This window comes from Mus caroli, chromosome 7 (genome assembly GCF_900094665.2).
Source record: "Mus caroli chromosome 7, CAROLI_EIJ_v1.1, whole genome shotgun sequence".
NCBI lineage: Eukaryota > Metazoa > Chordata > Mammalia > Rodentia > Muridae > Mus > Mus caroli.
This window is the reverse complement of record NC_034576.1, coordinates 127,961,455-127,987,248: the sequence shown is the minus strand read 5'-3', so window position 1 is coordinate 127,987,248 and position 25,794 is coordinate 127,961,455. Positions and strand designations below refer to the sequence as shown.

Genomic DNA, 25,794 nt, shown 5'->3' with positions numbered 1-25,794 from the left:
AGAGAGAGAGAGAGAGAGAGATTGGAGGAAGGTGGCTGGATTGAGCAGGGTTTGTTCATGCTGGCAGTAGGGGTGGGAGTATGTGTCAGGCAGCCATGGGGGAGAAGTAGGTCATGGCCATACAATGTTCTTGCCTGAGAGACTCAGGACATGGGCATGCAAGTCTGAGGAGACTGAGGCCACGCTCCCACTTGTGCAGCTGAGTATGTGTGAGCCTACCTTGCTCGGTTATCCTCAGTGAGACGCTCCTGCGTGCGTGGCTCAGTCTGCAGCAGAGTGACAAAGCCAGACTCCACTGGCCACATCCCACAGCCTCAGAGCCCATCCCCCACTACTGCCCTTGAGAAGCTCTGGGACCAAGCGGAACTGTCAGGGTCTTGGTGCTCCCCACTGTATAAAAGAGAATGATCACACCCACCAAGCTGAGGTTTTTGTGACATTGCATCAGCTGCAGTTGACTAGGAATGAACACAGCACAGGACGCTGGTGGAGTTCATAAACACGCCCCCCACCTCAACCAACTAAGGCCCACACTGTTTCCAAAAGTTTAGAAGCATACCCATAACCATAGGCTGAGGCAGGAGAGATGCGAGTTCAAGGGCAGGTTGGGCTGCACTGTGAGAAAAGAATAACAACAACAAAATTCTCACCATCCGATGCTGTAGGCTGGTGGTGACTATGCTTAGCTTAGCCTTTCTGAGTAGGGCAGTGGGCTGTCACAGCCCTTCCCGGAGGACCAGCAATGGTGGCTTTCCAGAGCTGGGCAGAACATATCTCAGCGAGAAAATCCTCTGCTTCCTCCAGCGCCACAGTGGATCTACCCTCTCTGGATGGTCGCTGGCCAGATACCACCCGTAATGGAGGAGGTGAGGAGCTGGCCTTGGAGGTCATCAGGAGGTGAATCCTTGCAGGCTAGGTACACAAGGCATGGTAAAGTACAGTGAAATTCCTCTTATGATACAGGCAGAGATGTGATTATTACCTCCAAATGAGGAAACCAGGAGTCAGAGGATGAGTCCCGAATCTCCGAAGCTAAGTGGCTGCAGGGATACAGCCACACTTTGGAGTAGCGCAATTTGACATGGAGACATCATGAGGGCCTGGTTCTCCATACCAACTCCTTGATCTCAGACGTCAGCCTCCAGAATCCTAAGAACACAAGCTCTGTTCTCTGTAGCTGACACTCTCAGGTGTTCTGGTATAGCCACATGGGCTGTGGCACTGATAGCAGTGGGAACAAGAAAGTCACATTAGACAGATGAAAAGTGCCCAGAAAGCTGAAGGGAACCAGGACGCCTAGATGTATCAGCTATCTACAGACACAACCATGTCATGTAACAAACATACCCCTCAAAAGTATGCAAGGCTGAGTCCGTACTCCAAAAGCTCCTGCCAAAGCTGGCCCGAAGCTTCTGCTGGCAGGTGGCTTGCCTTAGGGTTATAGACCGACTCTGAGGGGGATCTGGTCACTCAGCCACCAATGAGCTAGCCTGGGTAGGTCCTGGATGGAGATAAAGCCATTAGCGACCAGCACTTTTACATCTACTTTATAAGGTGTTTCTGTCACATTAATGTCCTGACCGAGACAAGTCACAGGATTGAGACCAATGGTGGAGGGGGGGGGGTCAGGCCTGACCAGATAGTGGGGAACTTGGGAGCATGCTTGCTGTCTCCAGCACAGGAAGTATTGGATGGGGAAAGCGGATGTGCAGAGGTCATTGAGGACAGTGTGTGGAGCAGGGAGGAGGGAGGAGCCAGTGGAAGGAGGAGACAAACCGGGCAGCACATGTGCCGTGTGCTCAGCCTGTAAGAACCAAGACAGGCTGAGGCGTTTGGTCAGCCACACAGATGCCCAGACACCTCTGGGACATAATTGGCCTTGGCTCCCACAGAAAGGTTAATTGCTCGGATCACAGTCTGGAGCTTCTAGAACCGACAGAGCACCCCCTCCATCAAAGCCTCAAGCTGCCTGGCTTTATCTTACTGGCTTTTTCTCTTTTCCATGGAGGCTTGGTCAGTGCTGTGCCTAGCAGTGTCACACAGAGGGGTGAAGATGCTACCCAGGAGGCAGACTGACCAGCAAGCAAACGTTTCTCTGATAAACATCCTTACAGGGACAGCAAAGGCCGAAAGCTACTAGTGTTCTAGAGGACTTGCCAGCAACCTGCACAAGGGCTTATTAATGCACACAGGCCCCTTCAGGCATAGCTGGATCCAGGTGCTCGGATCCCTATGTGCTTGAGCTCAGCTCTTTCCTGTACTTGTTTCCTGAGGACAGATTGTATGAGGACAGAGGTTCCCCCCTCCCCCAGCTTCCATTCCCCCTCCCCAGCTTAGCAACTACCAGGGGGAAGGAGAGCCAAATGTTTCCAAAAAGTCTCAAGTTGGGTCCTGACTGGCTCAGCTCCAGTTATATGCCCAGTCCTTAGCCAAACTATAAACTCTGAGACCCAGTGCCATCTTGGGTACAGCCCCACCCTGGAGCTGAAGGGCCCAGCTCCCAGAATACAAGGAAAAGCTGGTTCTGTGCCCAAAGGGAACACTGCTGGGCTACCCAGAGCATTGTGAGGAGAGAGTAGAGGCAGAGAGGGTAGGATATCAGGGCCTGCCTATGTCCCTGGAGTTCTGAAGAAGGAAAGACCATTAGGAACACCTCTTTCACAGATGGGAAAGCCAAAGCAAGAGAACGCTGTGAAGGGATGGCAAGAGGTGTCTCCGTGGGGGAGTGCCCAGTAGAGGGGACCTGCAGGGTGGCGGGGTGAGCTGGCATCCAGAATTGAAATGAGACCCACGTGGAGAAAAGTAACCAGCCACAGGATAAGACAAAAGAGCATTCCAGGAGAAGCAGCCAAGAACAAGGGAGCCCAGTGTAGTAGCCAGCCTGGGTAGCCTGGCCCTTATCTGCAGAGAACCTGGGAAACTGGAGAAATAAATGAGTCTTGGAGGGAAAGGCACTTTCTCTTCTCCGCCTCCTGGAGTTCATCTTTGAAAATCTTTGCTTAATAGGCCTGCTTCGAGAGCTGCCTCATGGGATTTTAATCTAAATTTTATTACTACTGAGGTCGGATCTATTTTTTTCATCTGATCTTAACTGGATTGGCTCCTTCTTTTGTGAACTGTCTGGAAACCTAACCTTTTGGGCCTCCTTAAAAAACTTCCCCCTTTTTTTTGAAACCTCAAACCTCAGACTCTGGGAAGCCGCTGTTCTCAAAGGCCGCCAGCCTGCTTATTCCCTGGGACTTTGATCTTTATAAACACCAAAGGAAAATGCCGTTTTTATTGGCAAAAGCTTTGTGGGTACCTCCAGATGAGAGAGCAAACTCTAAGCTGGGCAGTCTGGATATTTTTAAACTCCTCTGCCAAAGTGAGAAAGCCAGGATCCTGTGGACGAGGTGGGGGTGGGAGGGAGAGGGCAGGATGAAAGACACTGTGTCCTTCCAGAGTTGGCTCAAAGTGGCTGTCAGACTAGACAGGATCCCCCCAACCCCCGCCCCTTACATGGCATGCACGTGCACACATGCACACAGTGGTTCTGTTTTCCCTCCAGGACAATGTCACCTGGGCCTGAATAATCCCAATCTAGCAGTGAGGCATGGTGGGTAGCCTACCACACAAGCACTGGGGAGGCCCAGAAAGAGGAAGATAGCAAGTTCAAGATCAGCTTAGCTATCCAATGAAGCCCAGGTGTCAAACAGCCACCTTGACTGGAGCGGCCTAAGAGTACATACACTGTGGAGATTTGGGGAGTTTATCAATCTTCTGCCTATGCCTTGGAGATCAGGTTGAGGAAGTGTCTTCCTCTTCGTGTGGCCCAGTTGAGTCTCTTATCAAGCACTCTGCTGGTGGCTGTCCAAGTCTCTCACCCTGTCTCAGGGTGAGTGGGATAAAGAGGAACAGACCCTCTTATGATCAGGTTCTAAGTCCACGAGGTTTATAAAGTGCTGCCCCAGAGCCCACGCTGCACCCACGTGAGATGCTGGCCTGCATGACATCAGCCACAGCTCCCGTGCATGATACTGAACGGGGTTAGACCCAGTGGGGACTGCTATTGGCAATTTTAAATAACAAGGTCAGGAAGACAGGCTGATGCCATTTAGGTATGAAAGGAAGTAGGCCTTACATTTGAACACACAAGCAACTAGGGGACACCGACAACATTTAGGTCACTGCAGATCCCAGGAAGAGCATTTATGGTAGAGGGAACATCAAGTTCAAGTGGCCGTAAGGTAGAGTAGGCCTGTTGCCTTGAAGGAACATGATGAGAAGGAGCAAGCAGGGGTGGAGGAGAAGATAGAGTGGTCAAGGAGGGGAGACTCGTGGCTCTTCAGAGGCCAAGGTCCCCATTTCAGCTGCTGGAGGCCCTACCATCATGAAGACTGGAAAACTGGAGTGGGTGGGGACAGACGGGTGCACTTATGTAGTTCCTCATCCTCTTAGAGACTTGGCCATGTGGTCTGAGGCTACACACACTGAGAACTGCAGAGGCAATGCCTCCGTGGGTACTCCATCTTGCCCGGGACCACCTTGCTATATCTACTACCACCTGAAGACTCTTAGTGTCACTGGGGACCCCATGATGGAAGTGTCCACCTGTAGACTGTCAGTGTCACTGGGGACCCCATGATGGATTTGTCCACCCTTAGGAAGTGTTTGCTTTTTCTCCTCATGCTCCTGGCTCTGCTTGGAAGCCTGGAGACCTTATCTACCCAGCCTGACCCTGGGGCTTCCTCAGCCCCTTCTGCTCTCTCCTAGCCATTTAGCACGGCCTTCAACTCAACCATTGAGCTTGTTGCCTCCACGTCCTCATCTGGTTCATGTTCCTGGGCCTCCTCTCATCCTTGTGGTGGCATCCCCTCAGCTGCTTCCTTCTTGTCCTTACAGCCCTGCTGGCTCCATGGTCTGCCCCACGGTGGCCTTCAATCCTCTGTTCCCTGCATCCTGGGCACTTTCTCATGTATTTTGTTGTTTCCAGGAAGTCCCCACTGAGGCTCTGTCACTAGCATCCCATCACAGAGGTGAAGTAACCTAAGCTCAGCAAGGATTAGGTCACTTGCTTACATGCTTCTAGTACAGGAAATGGCATGTAAGCTCTCCCCTCTCCCCTCCCTGTCCCTTCCCACTGGAAGCAGTCCCAGATCTGCCACCTGATAGCTGGAGTCCTGGGCTCTGCCCTTCTTTGTACCTCTGTTTCCTCTCATCAGGAATGCAGGGTGATGATGGAGATACATTGCAGGGTGATGATGGAGATACATGCCCACTGTCAGTTGAGGGCAGCTATGGTGCTTGGCACTCCTGGCTGATATAGATGGTATGATGTAGACTATGACCCACTTGTTCAGTCTGGAGCTCCTGGCAAGCTGGAGCCAGGTTCCTTTCCTCTGTGCCACTGAGAATTGAGACCTGGATGAGGCCTGGGATGTTGTCCTGTTTTTCTTTTCTCACTGCCAAGACAAAATGTTTTCCCTAAGGGGAAAACTGTATTTTTGGCTCATGGTTTTAGAGCGCTTCCATCGTGGGAGGGAAGGCATAGTGGATGAGTTCATGGTAGTGGGAATATGGTGGAAGCTGCTCCCATCTGGCCAACCAAAAGTACCAGAGTCAGGCATTACCTTCAAAGGTCTCAAACTCCAGCGCATGTCAAGCTGACAGAAACCAACCAACCAACCAACCAACCATGTCAAACCAGGACAGGGGAGATTTCCCTTCCCCCATCCCAGTAACAGCCCCACAACCCTAGACCTGCAGCAGGTGGCATGAAATCAACAGGTATCTAGGAGGTACAAGAAGCTTCCCACCATGCCCTGCTGGCCTCATCCCTCTCCCCCACTCCTTGAGTGCCTCTGATCTCCATCATTGACAGTTCCCCCCACCATCTCCCCTCCCACAGCTTTCTCCAGCTGCCACTCAGGATGACCTGTCTGTGCATACTCAGTCAGCTGTCCCTCAGAGTGACCTGTCTGTCCACACTCATTCAGCTGTCACTCAGCCCTGGTCCCTGTTCGAAAGTAGCAATGTGGTCCTGGCCTGGCAGAGTCTCAAAAAGACTCTTGATTCTTTAAAAATACAAGCATAACGTTGAAATAAAAATTTAAGAATATTATAGGTAGCTGGAGAGAGACAGAAATGAGGGATTAAAAATTGAAAGAGAGGGCACAGAAAGAGCAAAAGAAAGGGGAGTAGGGGACATGGGGGGGCACAAAGATCCACAAGCCCAAACCCTATCCTTTGGACGTCTTGAAACTTCTCTGACTGTCTCCACCCCATTTGGCTACAAGGTGCAGATGGAAAAGGAAGGCCGGGAGGCCAGCATCTAGGCCAGGATGACCCGAGAGGGGGCTGCAGGCATGTCTATGGGTTCAGAGCTCAACCTTGGCCTTGGAGTCTCTAGCTCTCCTCCCCTCCCCACCCTCCAGTCCCAACATGTGAGGCAGTGGTGTGTTCCCAGTGTCAGCTTCTGTTTCCTGGGGAGAATGAGCAATTCCTGTTATCTGGTGCTGAAGGCCAAGGTCACTATGACATGTTTCAGATGCTCTGAGACTGTCCTGGGCTTCCAGAAGAGCCCTTTCTAAAGGGCACATCTGCCAGAGACGGTTTAGAATTGACAGGGACTATGGCCTCTGAGCTCTGAGGAAGGATAGCACTGTCAGAGACAAACCAGTTTGTTCAGTGGTTGTTGCTGAGGGAGGAAGGGGCACTTGTTCCTGTAGACCTCCTATGTACTGAGGCTCAAAGAGATCAGGGAAGGTCAGTCGATTGCAGAGGTCTTGATTCATGCTCAGGTTCTTCTCCTATAGGAGACACCAAGAGGAAGGGTCAAGACATTTAATGCAAGAGTCTCCATGAGACTACTGCTGAGGCTGGAGTAATCAGGACAGGTTTCTTGGAGGAGATGACTTTGAAGGAACCTGGTGGCTTAAAACAACAGATTTATCTCTCAGTGAGGTCCCTAATGTGAAGCCCAAGTGTCTGTCACAAGGGCTGGATTGCTTTCTGGAAACTTCATGGTACTAGAGATGGAATCCAGGGTTCTGCTCATGCTAGGCAAGTGTTCTCCAACTGAGCCCCAGCCCTTTGTGGCACTCTTGATGCTCCTGAGAGCCCGTTCTTCTGCCTCATTTCATTTTAAGAGATTGGGACCCTTGGCTCATGTCACTACATGCCCTGCTTCTGATGGAGCATCTTCACTCCCAACCCAGCCTCCCACATTGCATAATGGTGCCCCATTGTGATGACACTTGTGGACCCTCTAACGAGGGTATCCCAACCTCAAGACGCTAATCACCTCTTCGAGGTCCACTGCTGTGCAAGGTGGCATGGGCACAGGGCTGGGAGGTAGGGCGTGAACATTTTTGATGAGAACAAGGCTGGAGACGAGTATCTCTGCTTGGGACTCACTTGGCTCAGGCAGTATATGCTTCATTGATGCATTTGAACCTGCTGCTGCAGATCTCTCACTTGGCTCCTGATTATGCATCTCAGCCTTCTGGGGAGCTGACCTACTGCTGACCTGAGTCAGTAGTCTGGGTGGGAGTGGTCCTGAATATCCCAGAGCTCCTGGACATGCTGAGGCCTTGATGTGCTTTGTGTCATAGGAAAGGATGGTTCTAGAAAAGCTGGGTCCGCAGAAAACAGCCAGGTTCCATGTTCTCAAGAACCTGACTGTTGATGCCAGAATTCCACTCCAAGTGCCCCGTTACATCCCACAGGGCAGCCTCTGAGGATGTCCACTGGGACCTTGAGTCAAAGCCTATAAGACATCCTGACTTGTTAAAGGGACTCAGATCATTGTGACTTTGAGCAACTCAGTCACCATCTCTGGGCCTCGGTAGAAAGACTACAGGATGCAACGGGGCTGGCAGTTACTCATCTGATCACAGGACATGCCTGACAGACAGAAGCAACTTAGGAGAATGGTTTTAGAAGCCCTTAGTCACCATGGTGGGGATGGTATGGTGGGGATGCCGCCAAGCAGGAGGCAGATAGCATGGACCAGAACCAGGGGTGTGTATGTCCTTCAAGGCCCACATCTAGTGACCTGCTTCAGCTAGACCCAAATAGCCCCATCAGCTGGGGACCAAGTGCTTGTTTAACCATGGAAGCCTGTTGGAGACATTTCAGCCTCAGGCTATGAATTGTGGACAAGAAAACTCCTCATATACTTGGCTCTGATAAGGAATCGGAGCCAAAGGCCTTTCCCTCCAGTTAATTCTGAATATTGGCTCTCCCGCATGGTTGCTAAGACCCTAGCACAGAGAAAGCTGGTGATTCAGGGGCTAGGGATGTCTCCAGCATGTGGTCTCGGTACCACCTGGGGCCTTGAAATACTACATCCATAGTCAGGAGTTGGGAGTGCCTATTAGCAAAAACAGAGTTTGGGAGGCTGAAGCAGGAGGTTCACAGATTCAGGGTAACCTGGACTACCTGGAGAGACTCTGTCTCGTGAATAATCAACCAAACAATAACCAAAACCAAAAAGAAAACAATTCTGTGCCCCTGTAGTATCAGGGACAGAAATGGTTTTAGACACTGTCATGTGGGCTGTAAACTCAGGGAGGAACCATAAAAGGCTGAGGTGCCAGGCAGGGTCTGTGCCACCCTGTCAGTGTGTGCTCTGTTGGGCGGTAGCCCTAGCTTCACTTGGCCACGTGGCGGTTCAGGCTCATCATGCCACGCCCACCCAATTTGCAAATAAACTTCAGAAAACTGGAGTTTGATGAGGCCTTTCCTATTTTTAAATGTTGACAATGAATGCAGATATTTTTAAAAATATTGTGTGGGCCAAACAAGACATTTCTGCTGGTTGGATTCTGTCTGCTGGCAGCTTGTGTGAGAATTCCCTGACTTTCCCAAGGGGAAAACTGAGGCCCCCCCTGGCAGCAGATGGACCTCCAAGCCCTGCCTTTGGAGCTTCAAATAGAGGGATGCTAGCAACAGGGCTAGGTCTGTTGGTCCCTCTGCAGTTTCCCTTTCTGGCTATCCCAGTGGACCTGCCCTTGAGTTCCCATTCTGTGACAGAGAACGGCTCAGGGAGTGCAGTGAGCCCCTAGCCTGCCTCTGCCTCTGCATTCCTCTGAGACAGCACATCCCACCCTGCAGTGCACAGAGAGCCTCTCAAATGCAGGCAGGCTGGGGGCCGTGACTCCAGAGATCCTCCTCTTGCTTCTTCAAGGCCTCTGGCCTTTTCTTGGCAGCCCACACCTTCTGGTCACTGATCCCCCTCCATGCTGACATTTTAAAAAGAAGCAGCTGTCACTGAGCCATTCCCAGCCCCAGTAGACTGGCTCGCGTCATTTACATGATTTAACACGCTCCCTTCAGGGCGTGCTGCCGAACTCAGCCCACAGCCACCGTGCTGTGACTTATTGATCCAGTGTATTAAACTGATGAATTCGTATTTATTTGTTTTGAGGAAAAAGAATTGTTTTTTCCCCCCTTGAAACACCTTGATTTCCTGTGACTTTGCAACTGTTCCCTTCTGTTCCCTTGAAAGACTTTATCTGTCTAAGGGTGATAGGCTGTTATCCCAGACCTGGGTGATATCACAGGGGAGCACTGAGGATCATAGTAGGAAGAGCTAAGGCTTCACATATCATGTGCAGACAGAGAGGGACTAGCACTTGACTCGCCAATGAGCTACCTAATCCTGAGAGTGGGCCAGGAAGTGGCGGCAGAGACCCCACTTACAGAAGAAACCCTGGGACTCAGTAGTAGCATGTCACCTGCCCAGGCTCTCTGGTAAAGTCCACCATCCACACTTCTCTGCCTTAGTATTGATTATTATGACCTGGTTTTCATGCATGATACAGGAGCTGTATAGCTCTGCATGGTGATGGCTACTGGCCCAATCCCAGCCCCCGCCCCCAACCAGGACACTCACCTACAAATGATCAGCAACACCTTGCCGAACCCCACCAACCTGTGTAATGACAGTCACAGCACTGCTCCCAGGACACTATAACGGAACCGAAAATTCCCGTCCCTGTCTTGACATCCCAGAACTCCGCTCTTCTGCGTGTGGTGGTGCTGACCCTAACAAATCCAGCACACTGACAGTCACATGGAGGCAGGGAATGTCCAGTTACGTATAGCAGGTCGTACTGGATAAGGATAGTCACAGCAAGTGCCTACATATCTAGCATTCTATACTTTCTATATGTGGGTGGTGCACCTGGGGGTATTTTTGTATATCTACTATTGTATATTTTCTGTGTGAGTGTGGTGTATACGAGAATGTTCACATATCTAACATTCTATGCTTTCTCCCTGTGTGTGGTGCGAATGTGGGAGATTTACATATACTTCCCATGTGTGTGGTCCTCTTGGGGATATAGGTGCAAGCACTCATGCGCACAAACGCAGGGCGGGAGGAGAATGCTGAGCGTCTTTCTCTATGGCATCTCACTCTTTCTTTACTTTTTTAGGATGGGATTGTTCAGTACACCTTATTAATCACCTAATTAGACATATTTTAGATAGAGTCTTATGCATCTCAAACGAGCCTTGAACCACACAAGGAACAGGGAGTGATCTGGAACTCCTCATCCGCTTGCCTCCCTGAGCCTAAGTGCAGGGGTCAGAGGCCTGCGCTAACACCCCAGCCGTGGTGCTTCACCTTCACGGTTACTTAGTGTGAAATCTACATAGAAACATGTCTATCTCGGCCTTTCTAGGGCCTCACCTTCCATCGAGAGGTTACAACCGACCAGCTGCATGGCTAGGGGGGTCGTAGGTGCATGTTGTGCCCACACAGCTCTTGGATGGCGTCCCTATTTGAGGTCTGATTATAACTGTTAATAATTATACTTATAATCTTCACTCTCATGCGCACACACACACAGGCACGCACACCAGCATCAAGCCCACAGCACCCACAGGTGCTTGCTTCTGCACTGTCTGTCATTCTGGCTCCGTGTCTACCCGGCCCACTTCTCAAATGAGGGCAGTGAGAGACGGAGGTGAGCCCACACTCAAGGTCACTGGAGGCTGAGGCTCGAGTCCCCCAGGTGTCTCTGAGCCCAGTGAGGAGCCAGCTCTGGCGACACTCAGCTGGGAAGGGGCTGCAAGGGAAGGGAAATTGGTCCTGCAAACCCATCAATTCCATCGATGTAGGTCAGAGTTGACCCCACCAAGCTGTTTTTTAAAAAGGCAAAAAGTGCAGCTAACAGGATTAACTGTCAGCTGGGCCCCACCTGATGAGAAATCTTTCCATTTCTTCTGCCCCTGAAGGTCACCCATTCTCTGCTGCAAATCTAGCCATTAGTGGCAGCAGCAAGTTGGGAGACTCTCCTGTCTTTGATCACCCCTCCCCATAACCAAGGCCTGGCTGCTGCTCCTTTCTCCGCCCGTCCCTGGTGTTTCGTATGTCTCCTGCCGCTTCATTATTCCCACCGTCTGCGCCATGTCCTCCAGACACCAACACTCAACGTTCCAGCATGGGCTTATGTTTACCCAAGTCAACTCTCTTTTCCATATGTATGTTGAAAAGGAAGCTTGGAGCCTCCGAGCCTGAGCATGCATCCACATCCTGTACAGACCCATTACAGTCAGAAAAGGCTCTGCTGTCAGCTGGGCTGCCTTTCTTGTCTCTTTGTGTGTTAATTAGAGTATATTATTTGAAAAAGAAAAAAGACTTCACTATGACATTTACATATGTAAATAATGTATTTCCATCAAATTCATCCTTCTGGTACTCTCCACAGTATCCCTTCTATTTTAATTTGAATATAGATTTCGGTAATGAGAAGAAAAATGTGATTTGCCTTTCTCAGTCTGGCTTATTTCACTTAACACAGTGACTCCGCTTCTGCCTACTTCCCTAAAAATGATGTAATCTTATTCTTCCTTTATGACTGAATAATACTCCACTGCACTTCATTTTCCATATCTGCTCATCTGCTGCTGATGGGCAGATTTATTTATCTACTGTGAATAGGGGGAACAATGGACACTCTTGTGCAGGTGCCTCTGTGACATGCTGAGTGGGACTCCTTTGAGCATACCCCAGGAGTGGCATAGTGGGTCACATAGTCAGCTATTTATTTATTTATTTATTTAGCAATGCCCTCCATGCTGATTTCCATGGTAACTAAAGCAGTTTATAGAAAACAGTGTCCAGTCCCATTGTATCAGGTGAGCCCCAAGATTCTGCTGCATGCCCATCACCAGTAACAGTGCTTCTCTATGCTACTGAGACCACTGACTTGAATCTAGCTCTGATGGAAGACCAGGATTGACCACCACAAAAAGATGAACCAGGGAGGGTCCTTCATGGGTGGGGATTCTCCAAACAGCACAGGACTCATTCTGGTGAGAGGTTCCCTGGGGGAAAAATTGTTCAAATGGCATAGAGAAGTTACTTTTATGGAATTGAGGGCTCCAATATCCCCAAAGGCTGACAGTAGTGGGAGGCTGGTGCTACCTCAGCCAGGAGTGGAGGACACTTAGAGCCAAGAAGGCAGAACACAGCAAAAGCAGTCCTGGGCAGGATGACACAGGCAGAAAGACATGGGTGTCTCACTAGTCCTGAGGGCTGAGCCACGGGTCCAGGATGCTCAGGGTCCTGGCACAGAGCATCCCCTGGCAGAGGCATGGGAGGATGTCTGGGTGGTCACAGAGGGAGGGGGTAGGGTGAAGATAAATCTACAGAGAATCACCAGCATAACAAGTAACTGCACAGAAGATGCTGAGCCTGAGTCTCAGCCTCCCTGTAACAGTTGATAATAAGTAGGGGCTTTGGATGTGACTCAGCTGGCAGAGAACTCACCTAGCCTGAATCCAGGGATATAGTTTCTAGTACCACATAAAATTAGGCATGGTGGTATATGCCTGCAATCTGATCATATGGGTGGTGGAGGCAGGAGGAGTTCAAGTCTATCCTGGGCTACAAAGCACGTTGGAGGCCAGCCTAGGCTGCACGAGATGCTCATTTCCTCATCCTACTCGCAGAACTGAGAAGTGTTAGGAAGGTTTTAAGAACACATTATTAATGGAGGTAATAATAACTTTTAGACTATGAGGCTAAAACTGCTTCGTCCTTTGGTTCAACTCAATGTTTCAGTCTTTGAGAGGAAGTAGACCTGTGCTGTAGATTCGGGGGACTCTTTATTGTCACTGTCTTGACTCACTAGCTCCCAATAATGACACAGACAATTAGTATCTATTATAGCTTTAGCTTAGGCTATTTCCCAACAAGCTCGTATCACTTAATTAACCCTGTCTATACTAGTTTGCCATGTGGCCTGTTACCTCTATGTCCCAGTATATGTCACAGACCATTTGATCTCCTTCATGTCAGGCTGGCAAATGTTATTCCCCAGCCCCAACCCCCACACCTGATTCTTTCCCAGAGAGCCTATCTCTGCCTGGAAGCCCCATCGTTTCTCTCCTGTCTTGCTATAGGCCATCAGCTCTTTATTAAACCAATCAGAAGGTGATGGAGAAGAGTGTTTACGAGATACTCAGGCAGGTGACAATCCAGTAAAAATAACAGTACCAAGATCAAGGTCCTTGTACTCTATCCGGTGCCAGTACAGAAATCAACATCTGAATAATACAAGGACAACCTTTACACAGTGCACAAAAAAGGTTATCCCAACAACTCTTATATGCCCCTTGAGAGTGATGTTGATTCCTTGGTGGTCAGGGCATCACTAGAAAGTCAGACGAAGGTGCCAGTGTGGAGCACACCTGGGTCTAGGGCATGAGGTTGGTTGGGTTGCTGAGGATGGAGTATCTAGCACCCGTTCCCCAGAACTAGGCTGGGCTGATTGGCTAGAGTAGCTCCTTATTTTCTCACTGGGCTCAGGAGCACATGCATGAGGGTTCCACCCATCTAACCCCAGAGCCAAGAATCATAACAACAGGCTGGGCACAGTGGCACATGTAATCCCAGCACCGTGGAAGGGGGATCCAAGTACTAGGCTAGCCGGGGCTATACAGTGAGTCTTATCTCAAAAACAGAAGCAGATAATAATCATAGAAATTGTAATTGTCATGCCAAGAGTAGCAACAACAACCATGATAAAAGTGGACACGTGGTATTCATTACAGAGCCAACGATAAGGGAGCCTGGTGTCCCACGAATCTCCAGTGCCCATAGAAGGCTTTGTGGCACATGGAGCCCTTTCTGTTCACCCATCAGAATATGCATTTTCCTCTGTACCCTCCAGCCAGGGTGGCCAGTGAGGAGTGAGATGAGACTCTGGTAGAGGCAGCTCTGAGATACGGCTTCCCAACACATACCCATCTGTCCTTCCTGCTTCCCCACATCTCTTGGAGGCATTTCCTCAAGAAGGACTGCAGTGACTACTGTTCTGGGGAATAGTCACTTCCTGGATCCTCCTCCCACATACCCATTCCACAGAAGAGATCACTGAGGTTCAGAGTGGGCCTCTGCTAGCCAGTGAAACAGCCTGGATTTGATCCCAGGCACCTAGAGTCCCCAGAGTTTCTGGGCAAGGACAATCCCTTCAGAAGCCTGCTCTGCTATTCTTGGAAGCAGGAATGGGAAGCAGCTAGTCGCATGCATAGTCAAGCACAAAGAGAATGAATGAATGAATGAATGAATGAATGAATGTTTTCTGGAAGAGAATGGGTGCATGCTTGCTGGCCGCTCAGCTCTTTCTCTACTCACACAACCCAAACCCAAAGAACACTGCCATCCACTTAGGCCACTGTCTCACATCAATTGATATAACTAAGATAAACCCCTCAGGCACCCCCCAGGTCCAACCCATTCTGAGCACGGGGACTCTCTTCCCAGGTGGCTCTTGATTGTGTCACGTTGACAGCATTCATTAGCCCCACCTTCCCAGCCTTGAGCCAGGCCTCTCTTTTCCATCTGTTCTTGAAGCCATCTCTCTTGTAGCCGGCTCTCCCAGCACTGAGTGGTCTTAGGTCCATCTCCAACCTGCCAGGCTTGGCTCAAACATCCTCTAGCAAATCAACGTGGCGTAGATGCGAATGCATGTTGGATGGGTCTCCATTCCCACCGTTTACTCTCCACCCCCTTCCATGGACCCACAAGTTCATCCCTCCCCGTCAACGCCATCTTTAATCTTGATCTCTGTCAGAAGCCCCTGGGCTCCTCCCACAAGTCAGCATGTTCCTTCCACACAACAGCATCAGCAGGTGGGTGACCAGGTCCCTCACTGGGCTAACTTGAATCTTACACAATACCAAGAAACTGTTTCTCTTCAGTTCTGGCAACCATGGCTCTGAGTATGACCCCCACTTTGAAGATGAATAAGCTGAGGCACAGAGGTCCATTCCTGAGTCCTGAGGGGGAGTGGAAAGGAACTTGGACTGGCCAGATAGAAATTGTGTGCTCAAGACATGGTGCCAGGATAGGGGTCTTCAAGGAAACCAGGTAGACCAGAGGAAAGCAGGTGCTGTGCAGGTGGCAAGCATAAAGGAAGAAGAGAGGGTGACATTGTAGACACGTGTGGGGCAAAAATGGGGTCCCGTGTCTTCTCGGGGCTAGGGCCGCTGTGTGAGGTGGACGCTGGGTGGGGTTTGACTGTAGGAAACCCCATAGAACCACCGAGCAGGCGTTGGACTATGAGAAGCCATGGGATCCGGCTCCGGGGTTGAGGAAAGGGAACACTCTGAAGTTCTAGCGGAACTGCTGGAGTCGGGGCTCTGACTCTCAGGCACCACAGAGGAGCCAGTTCTGGGGTCCCTGGGCTGCACGGAGGCCAGGGATGACAGGTTCTCGCTCTTGGACATCCCAGACACCACTGTATGTTGCAGAAGAGCTGGGAACGGGTGGGGACCCTCAGGCGGACTCTGGCCCGGGGACGGGGGTTGGGGGGCGAAGGGAAAAGAGTAGGAGGAGAGCTGTGGCAGGTTTCAGCAGGGAGGAGAGAGTCTGGCTAGTTCAGGTGGCTAGTTTGGCGGGCAGCTTGATTTGGCTGCTGGTGGCCGTGGCTGATAACACAGAGCGTCTCCTGGAGGAAGGTTAGATGCTCAGTTCTTTAGGGGAAGATCTGCTCCGTTGCTGCAGCACGGAGGATCGCGATGAGACGAGGCAGTCCATGGTTTTAAGGCATTTATTGTAGAAAGGGAGAGAGTAGAGAAGCAGAGGCTAGCCAGGGCCATGTGGAGGAGGGGGAGGGAAGGCAGAGAGAAGGGGTGCAAGGGAGCAAGAGTCAGAGCAAGAGAATAAGAGGTAAGATAGCAAGAGAACGAGGAGGGGCAAACAGCTCCTTTTATAGTTGGTTGGGCCATCCTGGCTGTTGCTAGGTAACTGTGGGGGTGGAGTCCAGACTAAATATTAGGAGCTTGGGGCATTGCCTACATGACCGATGGCTACACACTTCTGGGGGGAGGGGGTCCTGTGGGAGGCTGTAGCTGCAACAGGAGCCAGGGACCCAGGAGACATGGCCGAACACCTTCTGTCCTTTAGGGTCACTGGGGTTCCAGGCCTGTGCTAAACTGGGAACCAGACTGTCTATGCACAGCTCACTGCTTCACAGACAGGAAAGCTAGCAATGTTAGCAGCCCAAGGTGGGCTGCTATGGGGAAGAAACTGTGACAACCCAGAAGACACACACCAAACCACTAGAAGGGCTGAGGGGCAGCGTCCTTCGGGAAGGGCTGGAATTGGTAGTTTTTCTCACTGGAACCCTGTGACCTCCCCTCCTGGTCTACCTCAGTGACATCATGCTCAGAGATCTAGAGGAAGGCAGTAACAGGTCAGTGCTAGGTCAGTGACCAATCATCTGTGTCCAGGAGAGCAAGCTCACAGCCAAGCATGGCAGCACCTGGGGGAACCCAGGTCGAAGTCATGGACCCAGCAGTAGTGCTTTCCAGAAACAAGCAGGGCAGGGTACAGGGGAGAATGTTGGGCCAGCAAGTTGTAGGCAAGGCTTGTAGTCAGGTGACGGGGTTTAGGGACCTCTGTGGCTCAGGTAATAAAGGGTCTCTCCGCAATGGACTTAGCAATAGAAAGCTTGCCCATGTAGAGCAGGGTGCCCCTCAGGGCTGGGATGAAGGGACCCCATAAAGACTCCTCATTTGGATCCACTTTATACCCACAGTGCCAATCTCATCCCACGCTGGTCCTTCAGGGCGCCATAGCATGGGAGCACATAGAGCTGTATTTGGGTTTGCAGTGACCTGCTGTTCTCAGTGGGTGGTGCTGGCCTGGTGGGGTGGACAGCCTCTCACCTGCTCTTACCTGTCTCTCCAGGGGTGCTGTGGCTGTCGGTGGTCTCTGAGGTGCTCTACATCCTTCTGCTGGTGGTCGGCTTCAGCCTCATGTGTCTCGAGCTGCTCCACTCCAGCAGCGTCATAGACGGGCTGAAGCTCAATGCCTTTGCTGCGGTCTTCACGGTGCTCTCAGGTAAGGAGCGTGGGAAGTAGCATGGTGGGGGGACACAACTGCTTATCTCCTTTTGCTCAGCACCAGGGGATGCTGTGTCCCCCAGGGCCTGGGCACAGCCCTGTGAGGATGGGAGAACACAGGCTATTGCATCTCCTCTGAGCCCTGACCTACTGTTTATAAATATCTATAGTATGGGTGCCACAAAGGACAAGCATACACAGCAAGGGCCAGCCTTGTGATGCTTAGCATGAGTGTGGGGTGCAGTAGGTTGTGTGTTTGACTTGGGCATGAGACAAGGGGGTGATAGGAAGGGGTGCATGGAGGGGGCTCTCACAGGGCTACAGAGGAGAGGACCCCTTCTGGCTGACGTTGATGTTTAGTGGTAGAGCACATTCATAGCATGCCTGAAGACCTAAGTTCCATCCCTAGCAATGAGGGCTAGGAAAGGAAGACAGGTACAAGGAGGGAGGAAGAGAAGGAAAGGAGGAAGGAAGAAAGGAAAAGACTTCTCTCCCTTGAGCTTCCTCCTATGGGGAAGCCCACCTCCCATAGGATTCAGAGAAATTGAGAAAGAACACACCAAAAAAGTATACTGGCCCCAAGGGCCAGGTGTCTAGAATGACATCTCCAGACCCATGTCCAAGAGGGCTGAGCAGGGAGTGCTCTGGAAGAATATCAAGGTATTGTCACTGTCCCCAAAGCTGGCTGGGGACACACATCCCTTAAAAAGCCACATGCAAATTGAATTTCTATAAACCCTACAATCCCATTCTTCATGCACTGGAAGAGCTGCCATGGAATGAAATGGGAGCAAGGAGCTCCTGACAAGGGGCATAATCACCTCTAATTGAGGTATATATAGAAACCAGAGGGATTTCTTAAAGAACAGAGAGCTGAATTCAACAAGTTACAGCCTGCTCCCCAGATGCACTGCGAGGACATGGGTAATTCAGTTTCGCAATAGCAGTGCAGCATCGGGCTCCATCCAGTTCCCTGCTGCTCTAGACTGAGACCCCTCCTGCCCTTTGCCTCCATCTTTTATCCATTTATTCAATCAACATCCACTGAAGGTCTTCTGGACTCCAGCTACTGGCTTGAGTTTAGGGAAAAATGAAGGAAAAGAACTCCCTCTTGTGAAGTTTGCCATAGAAGGATTCGAGGTTACCATGATGCGACCTGGGTATTTCTCTGTCCCAGGCAGGAGGGGCATCCTCACCTTCCCAGGGACTGTGTGACTGAACTGAGGCGTGGAAGAGCTGTATGCAGTAGGACTTGGGGAGCAGGCTGTGTTCCCTTGGCACATAACTCCAGGAGGGACTGACACAGGCAAAGGGGTTGGGAGGAGTGTAATCGTGGGACTTCAGGTATTCAGATGGCAAGAAGGCAGAGATGGATGGGGGTGGGGAAAACGTGTTAAGAGATGAGGCAGGAGAGATGAGGACCTTGCTGATGTCTAAAACCTCCCAAGTTCATCCTGCAGGCAACACGGAGGCAATGAGCAGTTCAGAGCAAAGGGATGAGGGAACTGCAGGATCCACTCTGCACTTGGGGGTGGGTCTGGGTTCAGGGTGGAGCCCTGATGCAACCAAGCAGAACGAGGGAGCTGGGTACATTTCAGCTATGCCGACATTCCAGCTGTTGTGGAAGCGGAGATAGGAAGCTCACAAGTACCAAGACTAGGTTCAAGACCAGTATGGGTAACTTAGACTCGGTTTTAAAATAAAATATTAAAAGGGGAGCTGGGGAATATGGCTCCACAGTAATGCTTGCCTAGCACAGTACCATCTCTAGTACTTGGGTGCCACGGGAGGTGGGGGTGAGGATGGGGGTGGGGGAGGTTCAGGAACAGAGGCACAGAGAGACAGGGAGCCTGGGAAGAGAGGTAGGAAAGCTGCTGCAGTAATCAAGGTGAGGAATAGTGGGTACAAGAGATTAAAATGGGGACCCCCCTCCATGCAGAAGGTGAAGCTCCTAGCAATTTGAGATGGAGAAGGAGCAGCCATTAGGAAATGGCAGAGAGGTGAGGCCAGGCATGAGTCTTGAAGAGTTCAGAGTCTGTGAACCGGTTTGGAAAACAATTTATCCCTTATTTCTACAGCCTGTAAATTGTCACTTGTCATTTCCTTACACTGTGGTGATGGGGCAGGCGCCAGGATGCTGTGACCTGCAGCGCCTATCCTTTCTTTCCGCATCCCTCGGCAGCTGCTTGCAGGTGTTCTGATGCGCAGCCTTGGGAGCAGGGCGTTTATCAGGCATCCACCGAATCTTGTTTAACATGCTCACAAAACAGCGTGCATGTTCCCACATGAGGAATCTGCGTGCTTTGCCAAGTTGTTTCCTGCAATTGGTTCCCTCTGTCACCATGTGCATTTATTTTATGCAGCTGAAAATATTGTTCTGAGAAGGTGGGGGGGGTCCATGGCTCCAAATGGCCAGGGAGTTTCTGACCCAGTTGTATAGAGCCTTTCCTAGCTGGCCTTTGTCTTTAGACAGGCTGAGCAGTGGGGCGACTAAGAAAGGGTGACCGGGAGGGTGGCAGTGAGCGGGATGTAAAGTGAATAAGTAAAGTAATAATAAATAAATAAATTTTATAAAGGAAGACAGGGGGAATCAAAAAGAAGGAGTCAGTGATGGAGGGGGTTGGGCGTATGTACGGTGCTTGCAGCAGCCCCCTTTCTTCCCCCTTCCCTTCCCTCTGCCCCTCCAGACACTCCTCCCACAGCCCCAAAGCATCTGCTCACCCCTCTACCTTCTTCAGTCCAAACAAGTACACGTCAGTTGTCAGCTAAAGCAGCTAGAACGGTTAATATCATCAACTGGACCCGATCTAGAATCGCCTAGGAGATAAGCCCCTGAGCGTGTCTGTGAGGGAGGATTAGATTGGGCTAGTGAACCCATCTTCACTGTGGGCAACACCGTTCCACGGGCTGGGCTTGCAGGCAGCATAGGAAGGAGAAAGGCTGCAAGCATCACATCTCCCTCTGCCTCCTGATGCTGATGCTGTCTAGCGCTCAGCGGCCATGATGGATTGTACCCTCAAACTGTGAGCCAAGAAACCAAGCCCTTCCTTAAGTTACTCTGGTAAGGAATCACACTGATGAGGAAAGGCAGCTAGCACAGCAGGCACTGCCATCCCCCTGAGCTGAGGTACTCTGTCTTCTTCCGCGGGCTCATCACAGCCTTTGCCCATCAGAAAAATAAAAGACCTTCTGCCTCCCAGCAGGAAGGCCTACTGCTAGAGCTGCTGGAGTGAGCAGCTGTCTCCATAACTCCAGACATCTGAACAGCCAGGGCTCAGGGAGGTTAATTGGCTTGCTCTTGGTGGCACACTGGAATTAAGCCACTTCGAACTGGCTTCAAAGGGTCTGCACTGCTTTCATAGAATCTTCCTGTGGGTGTGACTGGGTAGGAGGACAAAGACATTTTTTTTTTCCAATTAATCTGCAGAAAATATAAACTCGGGAGTCAGTAGCAGCCAGGTGAAATAGTGAAGACAGAATCAGCAGGTGGCCGAGAGCGAGGGTTTACTATTCTTTCTTAGAGGCAGAGGCAAACTTCAAGGCTATTTACAAAGGAAGATTGGTGTCTCACCTACTGATGGAAAGACTCAGGAAGCTGGCTGGGGTAGACCCTTGAGTATAGCAGGCTCTGGGCCTTGGAGGAGTGGAGTGATGTTGGTGAGTTCCCCCTGGGTAGGTGAGGGAACTGCTGTAGTCCAGGAAGAGAGGTAGTCCAGGCTTGACAAAGGCTAGTGCTGACTCCTGGGGTGCATTGGGCCCTGCCATCTGCTGCACCAGATGAGTCCAAGGTCAAAATGTTTCTCTGGTAGAAGAGAAAGCAGAGCCAGGCAGCCCTTATGCAAACCAGTTATTAGGGTTAATTAGCAATTATGAAAATTAGCCCACTGATTGTCGTTGGTCGCGATGGCAGCATTATGGGAGAGACAGACTCCTGTGGCTCAGTTTGACTCAGACCCCTCCGAGTTTTCCTGCTAAGCAGTCCTGACCTTGAGCTCTGTCTTTGGCCTGCTTCATCTGGTTTTTATGAGAATCTGGCTGGGCTGGTTGAATAAATTCTTGCACCCTTAGCCAGGCATGGTACCGCACTCTGTGAACACAACATACAGGAGGCTGAGGCAAGACAGCTATGAGCTAGAGCTAGCTGCTGTCTCAAAATAAGAAAGGATCCAACTGCATAGCAACAGGCTGGAGAAAGGTAAAAAAATCCCAAGTCCAAAGTCTCTGTAATACATACCAAGACGATGCCTAGAATCATACGAAGGTGCTCTGTGTTCATGGTTGAGCTGGCCTCGTATGATGTCTTTAGCCACAGTGTCTGTACACCTCTGTTAGCAGTGGTGCTGTGGGTGGAGGAGAGGCTGCGGTGGGGCAAGCCTGCTGTGAGTTCCTTCTATTTACTCCTCAGTGACTGGTGGTAAGGACTGGACTAATGTGTCCACTGTGCAGATGGGAAACTGGCTTGTCCGCAGTCCTGGTGAGAGCTATTGAAGTGGAACCTGGTGCTGTCGGGCTGAGCCACCCAGAGAGAGGCGTAGTGCCTGGGACCCAAGCTGCCATTGCCATCATTATTCCTAACTGACCTTGAATATCTGAGAGGTGGATGAGGGATACAGATATCAGCCTTCTCTGGGTGGGGCCTGGCCCAGGAACTCACGTGGGGTCCTCAGTACAGGGAGTCAAGCCAGACAGCTATTCAATGTCTCCCCAACAGCAGTGATTGTTACAAGTGTTGATCCAGAGGACTAGAATAATAACGTTGTCCCACTGGGCCTGTGAGTTCGCTGGCTGTCAAGGAGTCTGAGGTGTACTTGCAGTTGTAGGGATGCACAAAGTGCTCTGAGTTCAGCTGCTTAAACCAGAAGAGAAAATTAATATAATAAATAATTAAATGACTGTGGTTAGAGGGAGAAGTAATGTATTGTATAGAACCATAGTTATGGTTGACAATAATTAATTAATTGTCAATGTGTTACATAGCAAGACCCTGCCAGAAGAAAAAGGGGAGGAGGGAAAAAAAAGGGGAAGGAGAGAGAGGAGGAGGAGGAGGGAGAGGAGAGGGAGGAGGAGATTCTCAATGGTTCCAAAACAGGGAACAGCTAATTGTTTGAGGAAATGTGTATTGGTTATTATTTTTCTTGTTGCTGTTACAAAACACCCATGAAAAAGTCACTTGAAGGAAAGGAGGAAAGAAGGAAGGAGGGAGGGAGGGAGGGGGAAGGGAAGGAAGAAAGGAGGGAGGGAGGGGGAAGGAAGGGAGGGAGGAAGAAGGGAGGGGGAAGGGAAAGAAAGAAGGGAGGAGGGAGGGGAAAAAGGAAGGAAGGTGGGAGGGACGGGGAAGGGAAGGAAGGAAGGGAGAAGGGAGGGGAAGGGAAGGAAGGAAGGGAGGAGGGAAGGAGAAGGAAGGGAAGGGAGGAAGGGAGGAAGTATGGAGGGGGAGGAGGGGAGGAAGAAAGGGTTTATTTTGACTCACAGATCAAAGGTGCAGTCCATCATAGTGGGGAAGACACAGAGGCAGGAGCATAAGGCAACTGGTCACCCTGTCCTCAATCAAAAACCAAAGGATGAATTCTCATTCCATTTCCCCTTTTCACCGCAGCTCGTGGAGTGGTAGCGCCCATGCCCACATGTGGGGTGGGAGGTGTCTCCCTGTTCTGCTGAACCTTTCTGGGAACACCCTCCCTGACATACCCGGAGGTTTGTTTCCATGGTGAAACAAACTTAAGCTTATCAGGGTGATAAGGATTCACCATCACAGATGGATATGTCAACTGTTCTAATCATTTCACGCCACACGCATGTGATGAAATGTCACACCACCTCAAAATATGTATAACTACTGTGTATCACTTAAAATAAAAACACCAGGCTGAGGTCACAGCTCATTGGCTGAAGACTCTCCTAGCTCATCCCTAGCCTGGCATTCACAGTGTCACAGAAGTGCACGAATTACTTTAATTAAAAATTTTAAATTATACGTTTTCAAAAAAAAAAGACAAAGTTGTAAGAATGATTCCAGATTGTGTTATATTTATTTTTATACAATTAAAAGTCAACCAAAGAGCTAGGCATAGCGTTAAACATCTATAATCCCAGAACTTGGGAGGCAGGGCAAGAATATGGAAAGTTCTAGGCTATCCTGAGCGATATAGAAAGACCCTGTCTTAAAATAAAGCAATATAAAAATTCAGTTCCTCATCCATGAAGGGATTGTGCTCAGGACCCACAGAAGCCATGGTGAGACCCCAAAGTGGGCCACAGGGTTTCTGGTGCTTTGGAGACTGAGGGGTGCTGGAACCTCTTCTACCTCCCAGGGAACAGAGCCTTAGCCCCAGAAAGACTCTGAGAGCAGGCAGGATGATCTCTGCTTTCTTCCAGCTCCTGGGGAAAGTGCAGCTGAGCTAGGAAAACAAGCCATTTGGAAAATTCCTTCCCATTCCAGCTCACTGTGGGCTTTCAGCAAGATCCACGTGGCATGAAGAGACACCTGTCCGTTTCCCTGGAAATAACCAGCTGTGTGACTTCAGCAACAGCCTGTTTTGTTATGTAACGAGAAACAGAACTTTAGGGATAAAATAAAAATTAACAAGGACTTGAAAGCCAGGTTTGGGGCAATGTTTTAAAGACAAGCTGTGGGTCTAAGCACAGGGCCCCAGGCAGGGAGAGACATGGACACCACCGCTGTGTTGTGTCTAGGCAGAGGACCTGGGACTCTTGAGCTCAATGATTTCCCTGCATTTCAGATACCTCTAGCCTGAGGAGCTTGGTGGGGAGAGAAGAGTGGCTCCCACTCCCCTCCTTGGGTCCTGGGAGCCGAATCACCCTTGGGTCTCGCTCCAACTCATCTGCAAAGACTCCATCTCACCACCTGGTCTGTGGTGGTGTTTATGAGCCCACCCTCACCTGTGACTGGCACGTGTGCCTTCCCTTGGCTGTAGGAGGCTGGGGTGGCATGCCATGCTCAGTCCCCACCCTCCCTCGTTGACAGCCTCACATGCCACCCTTCCCTCTGTTCTGTGGCTCTGGAGCTTACTCTACTTTGGTGACTTGTGGGTTCACGGTGGGTTTAGTTCTTGCTGTAGCCTGTCACAGACAAGAAGAGTTCCCTGGAACCCTAATTCCTCTCTTCACCTTACCATCAAAACTCATGCTGAAAGAACCCATGACTTCATTGCATGACTCTCATCCTTGCCCTATCTCACTGGGTCTCTTACCCACACTCCAGAGGAAAAGTAACTTGGGTTGGCTTACAACTGCACAGGGTGTCACAATGGTGGCTCATGCCATGTCCCAGGAGTCTGTGGCAGAAGGATCATGAGTTTGAGGCCAGTCTGGACAGCATAGTGAGACCCTGTCTCAGAAAGAGGAGGAAGAGAAAGAAGGGGAAGAGTAATATGTTACTTTCCTGCCACTGTGGCAACCCCTGCCAGAGGAGCTCATTTTGACTCACAGACTCGGAGGGGTTTCAGTCCCTCACAGTGGAGAGGGCAGAGTGGAGTAATGTGGCCACAGTTGGTCACATCATGATGGCCCAGGAAGCTGAGAGACCAGGTCAGAACCTGAGTCAGGTACAACTTTCCAAGGCCCCGAGTGAGCTATGTCTGCCAGTCAGTCTCCACTCCCTAATGTTTCCACAGCCTTCAAAATCATGCCACAAGCTGGGAGCCAAGCACTTAAAACACGAGCCTGTGAGGGGCATTGAAGATTTAAATACAGTGCAGAGGGTTCAAGTCACATAAGTGAATATTTGCATATTATTAGAATCCTTTTGGTTGCAAGTGACAAGAACCTAGTTAGTCGGATGAAGGCAGAGAGGGTAATGACAGAGCCAGTTTGCTCAGGAACTGCGAGTGTGTGCTGCCAAGCTTCAGGCACGGCCACGCCAAGGTCCTTAGAACTCCCCCTGCATTAGCAGTCATTCTCAAACTCTGTCAGTGTGGAGAGAGGGCTCATCGCATGACTTCAGACGCACAGAAGTCCCTGAGGTAGAAAGGTCTGTTGGAGTTTTCTCCGTGCTGTGGGCTTAGCACAGGGCCAAGCAGGGTTGTGGACAATAGTAGGCTCAAGGGAACTAGTTGACGTCAGATCCAAATGGGTTGTTAAGTCAGAGGACTAACAGATGGCCTGAGGTAGAGCCAAGGGACTCAGGGTCCCAGGAATAAGCAGTTCTTTCACTAAAACTTTTTCATCCTTAGAACAAAATACCAGGAAGATTTTTTTTTTTAAAGGATGTTCTTTGGCTCTTGTTTCCAGAAGGTTCTTGCTATGGGCTGGCTGGTTCCATTGCTTTCATCCTGTGTAAGGCAGAGCATCATGGAGGAAGGGCATGCTGTAGTAGGGCTGATCTCATTTTGGCGTCCAGGAAGGAAAAAGAGACAGACAGACACAGACATAGAAAGACACACACACACAGAGAAATACAAGAAGAGAGACAGAGATAGAAACCGAGAG

The 25,794-nt window shown here is 50.4% G+C and overlaps 1 protein-coding gene across 2 annotated transcripts in view; it reads left to right on the top strand.

The window, feature by feature from the left end:
• Gsg1l (GSG1 like) overlaps positions 1-25,794 on the top strand; it is a 200,110-nt gene that overhangs the window by 107,313 nt on the left and 67,003 nt on the right. For both annotated transcript variants that reach the window (XM_021168971.2, XM_029479143.1), the window contains exon 3: positions 17,192-17,344. In XM_021168971.2, the coding sequence (XP_021024630.1) occupies positions 17,192-17,344 (153 nt within the window). The remainder of the gene's footprint in view (positions 1-17,191; positions 17,345-25,794) is intronic.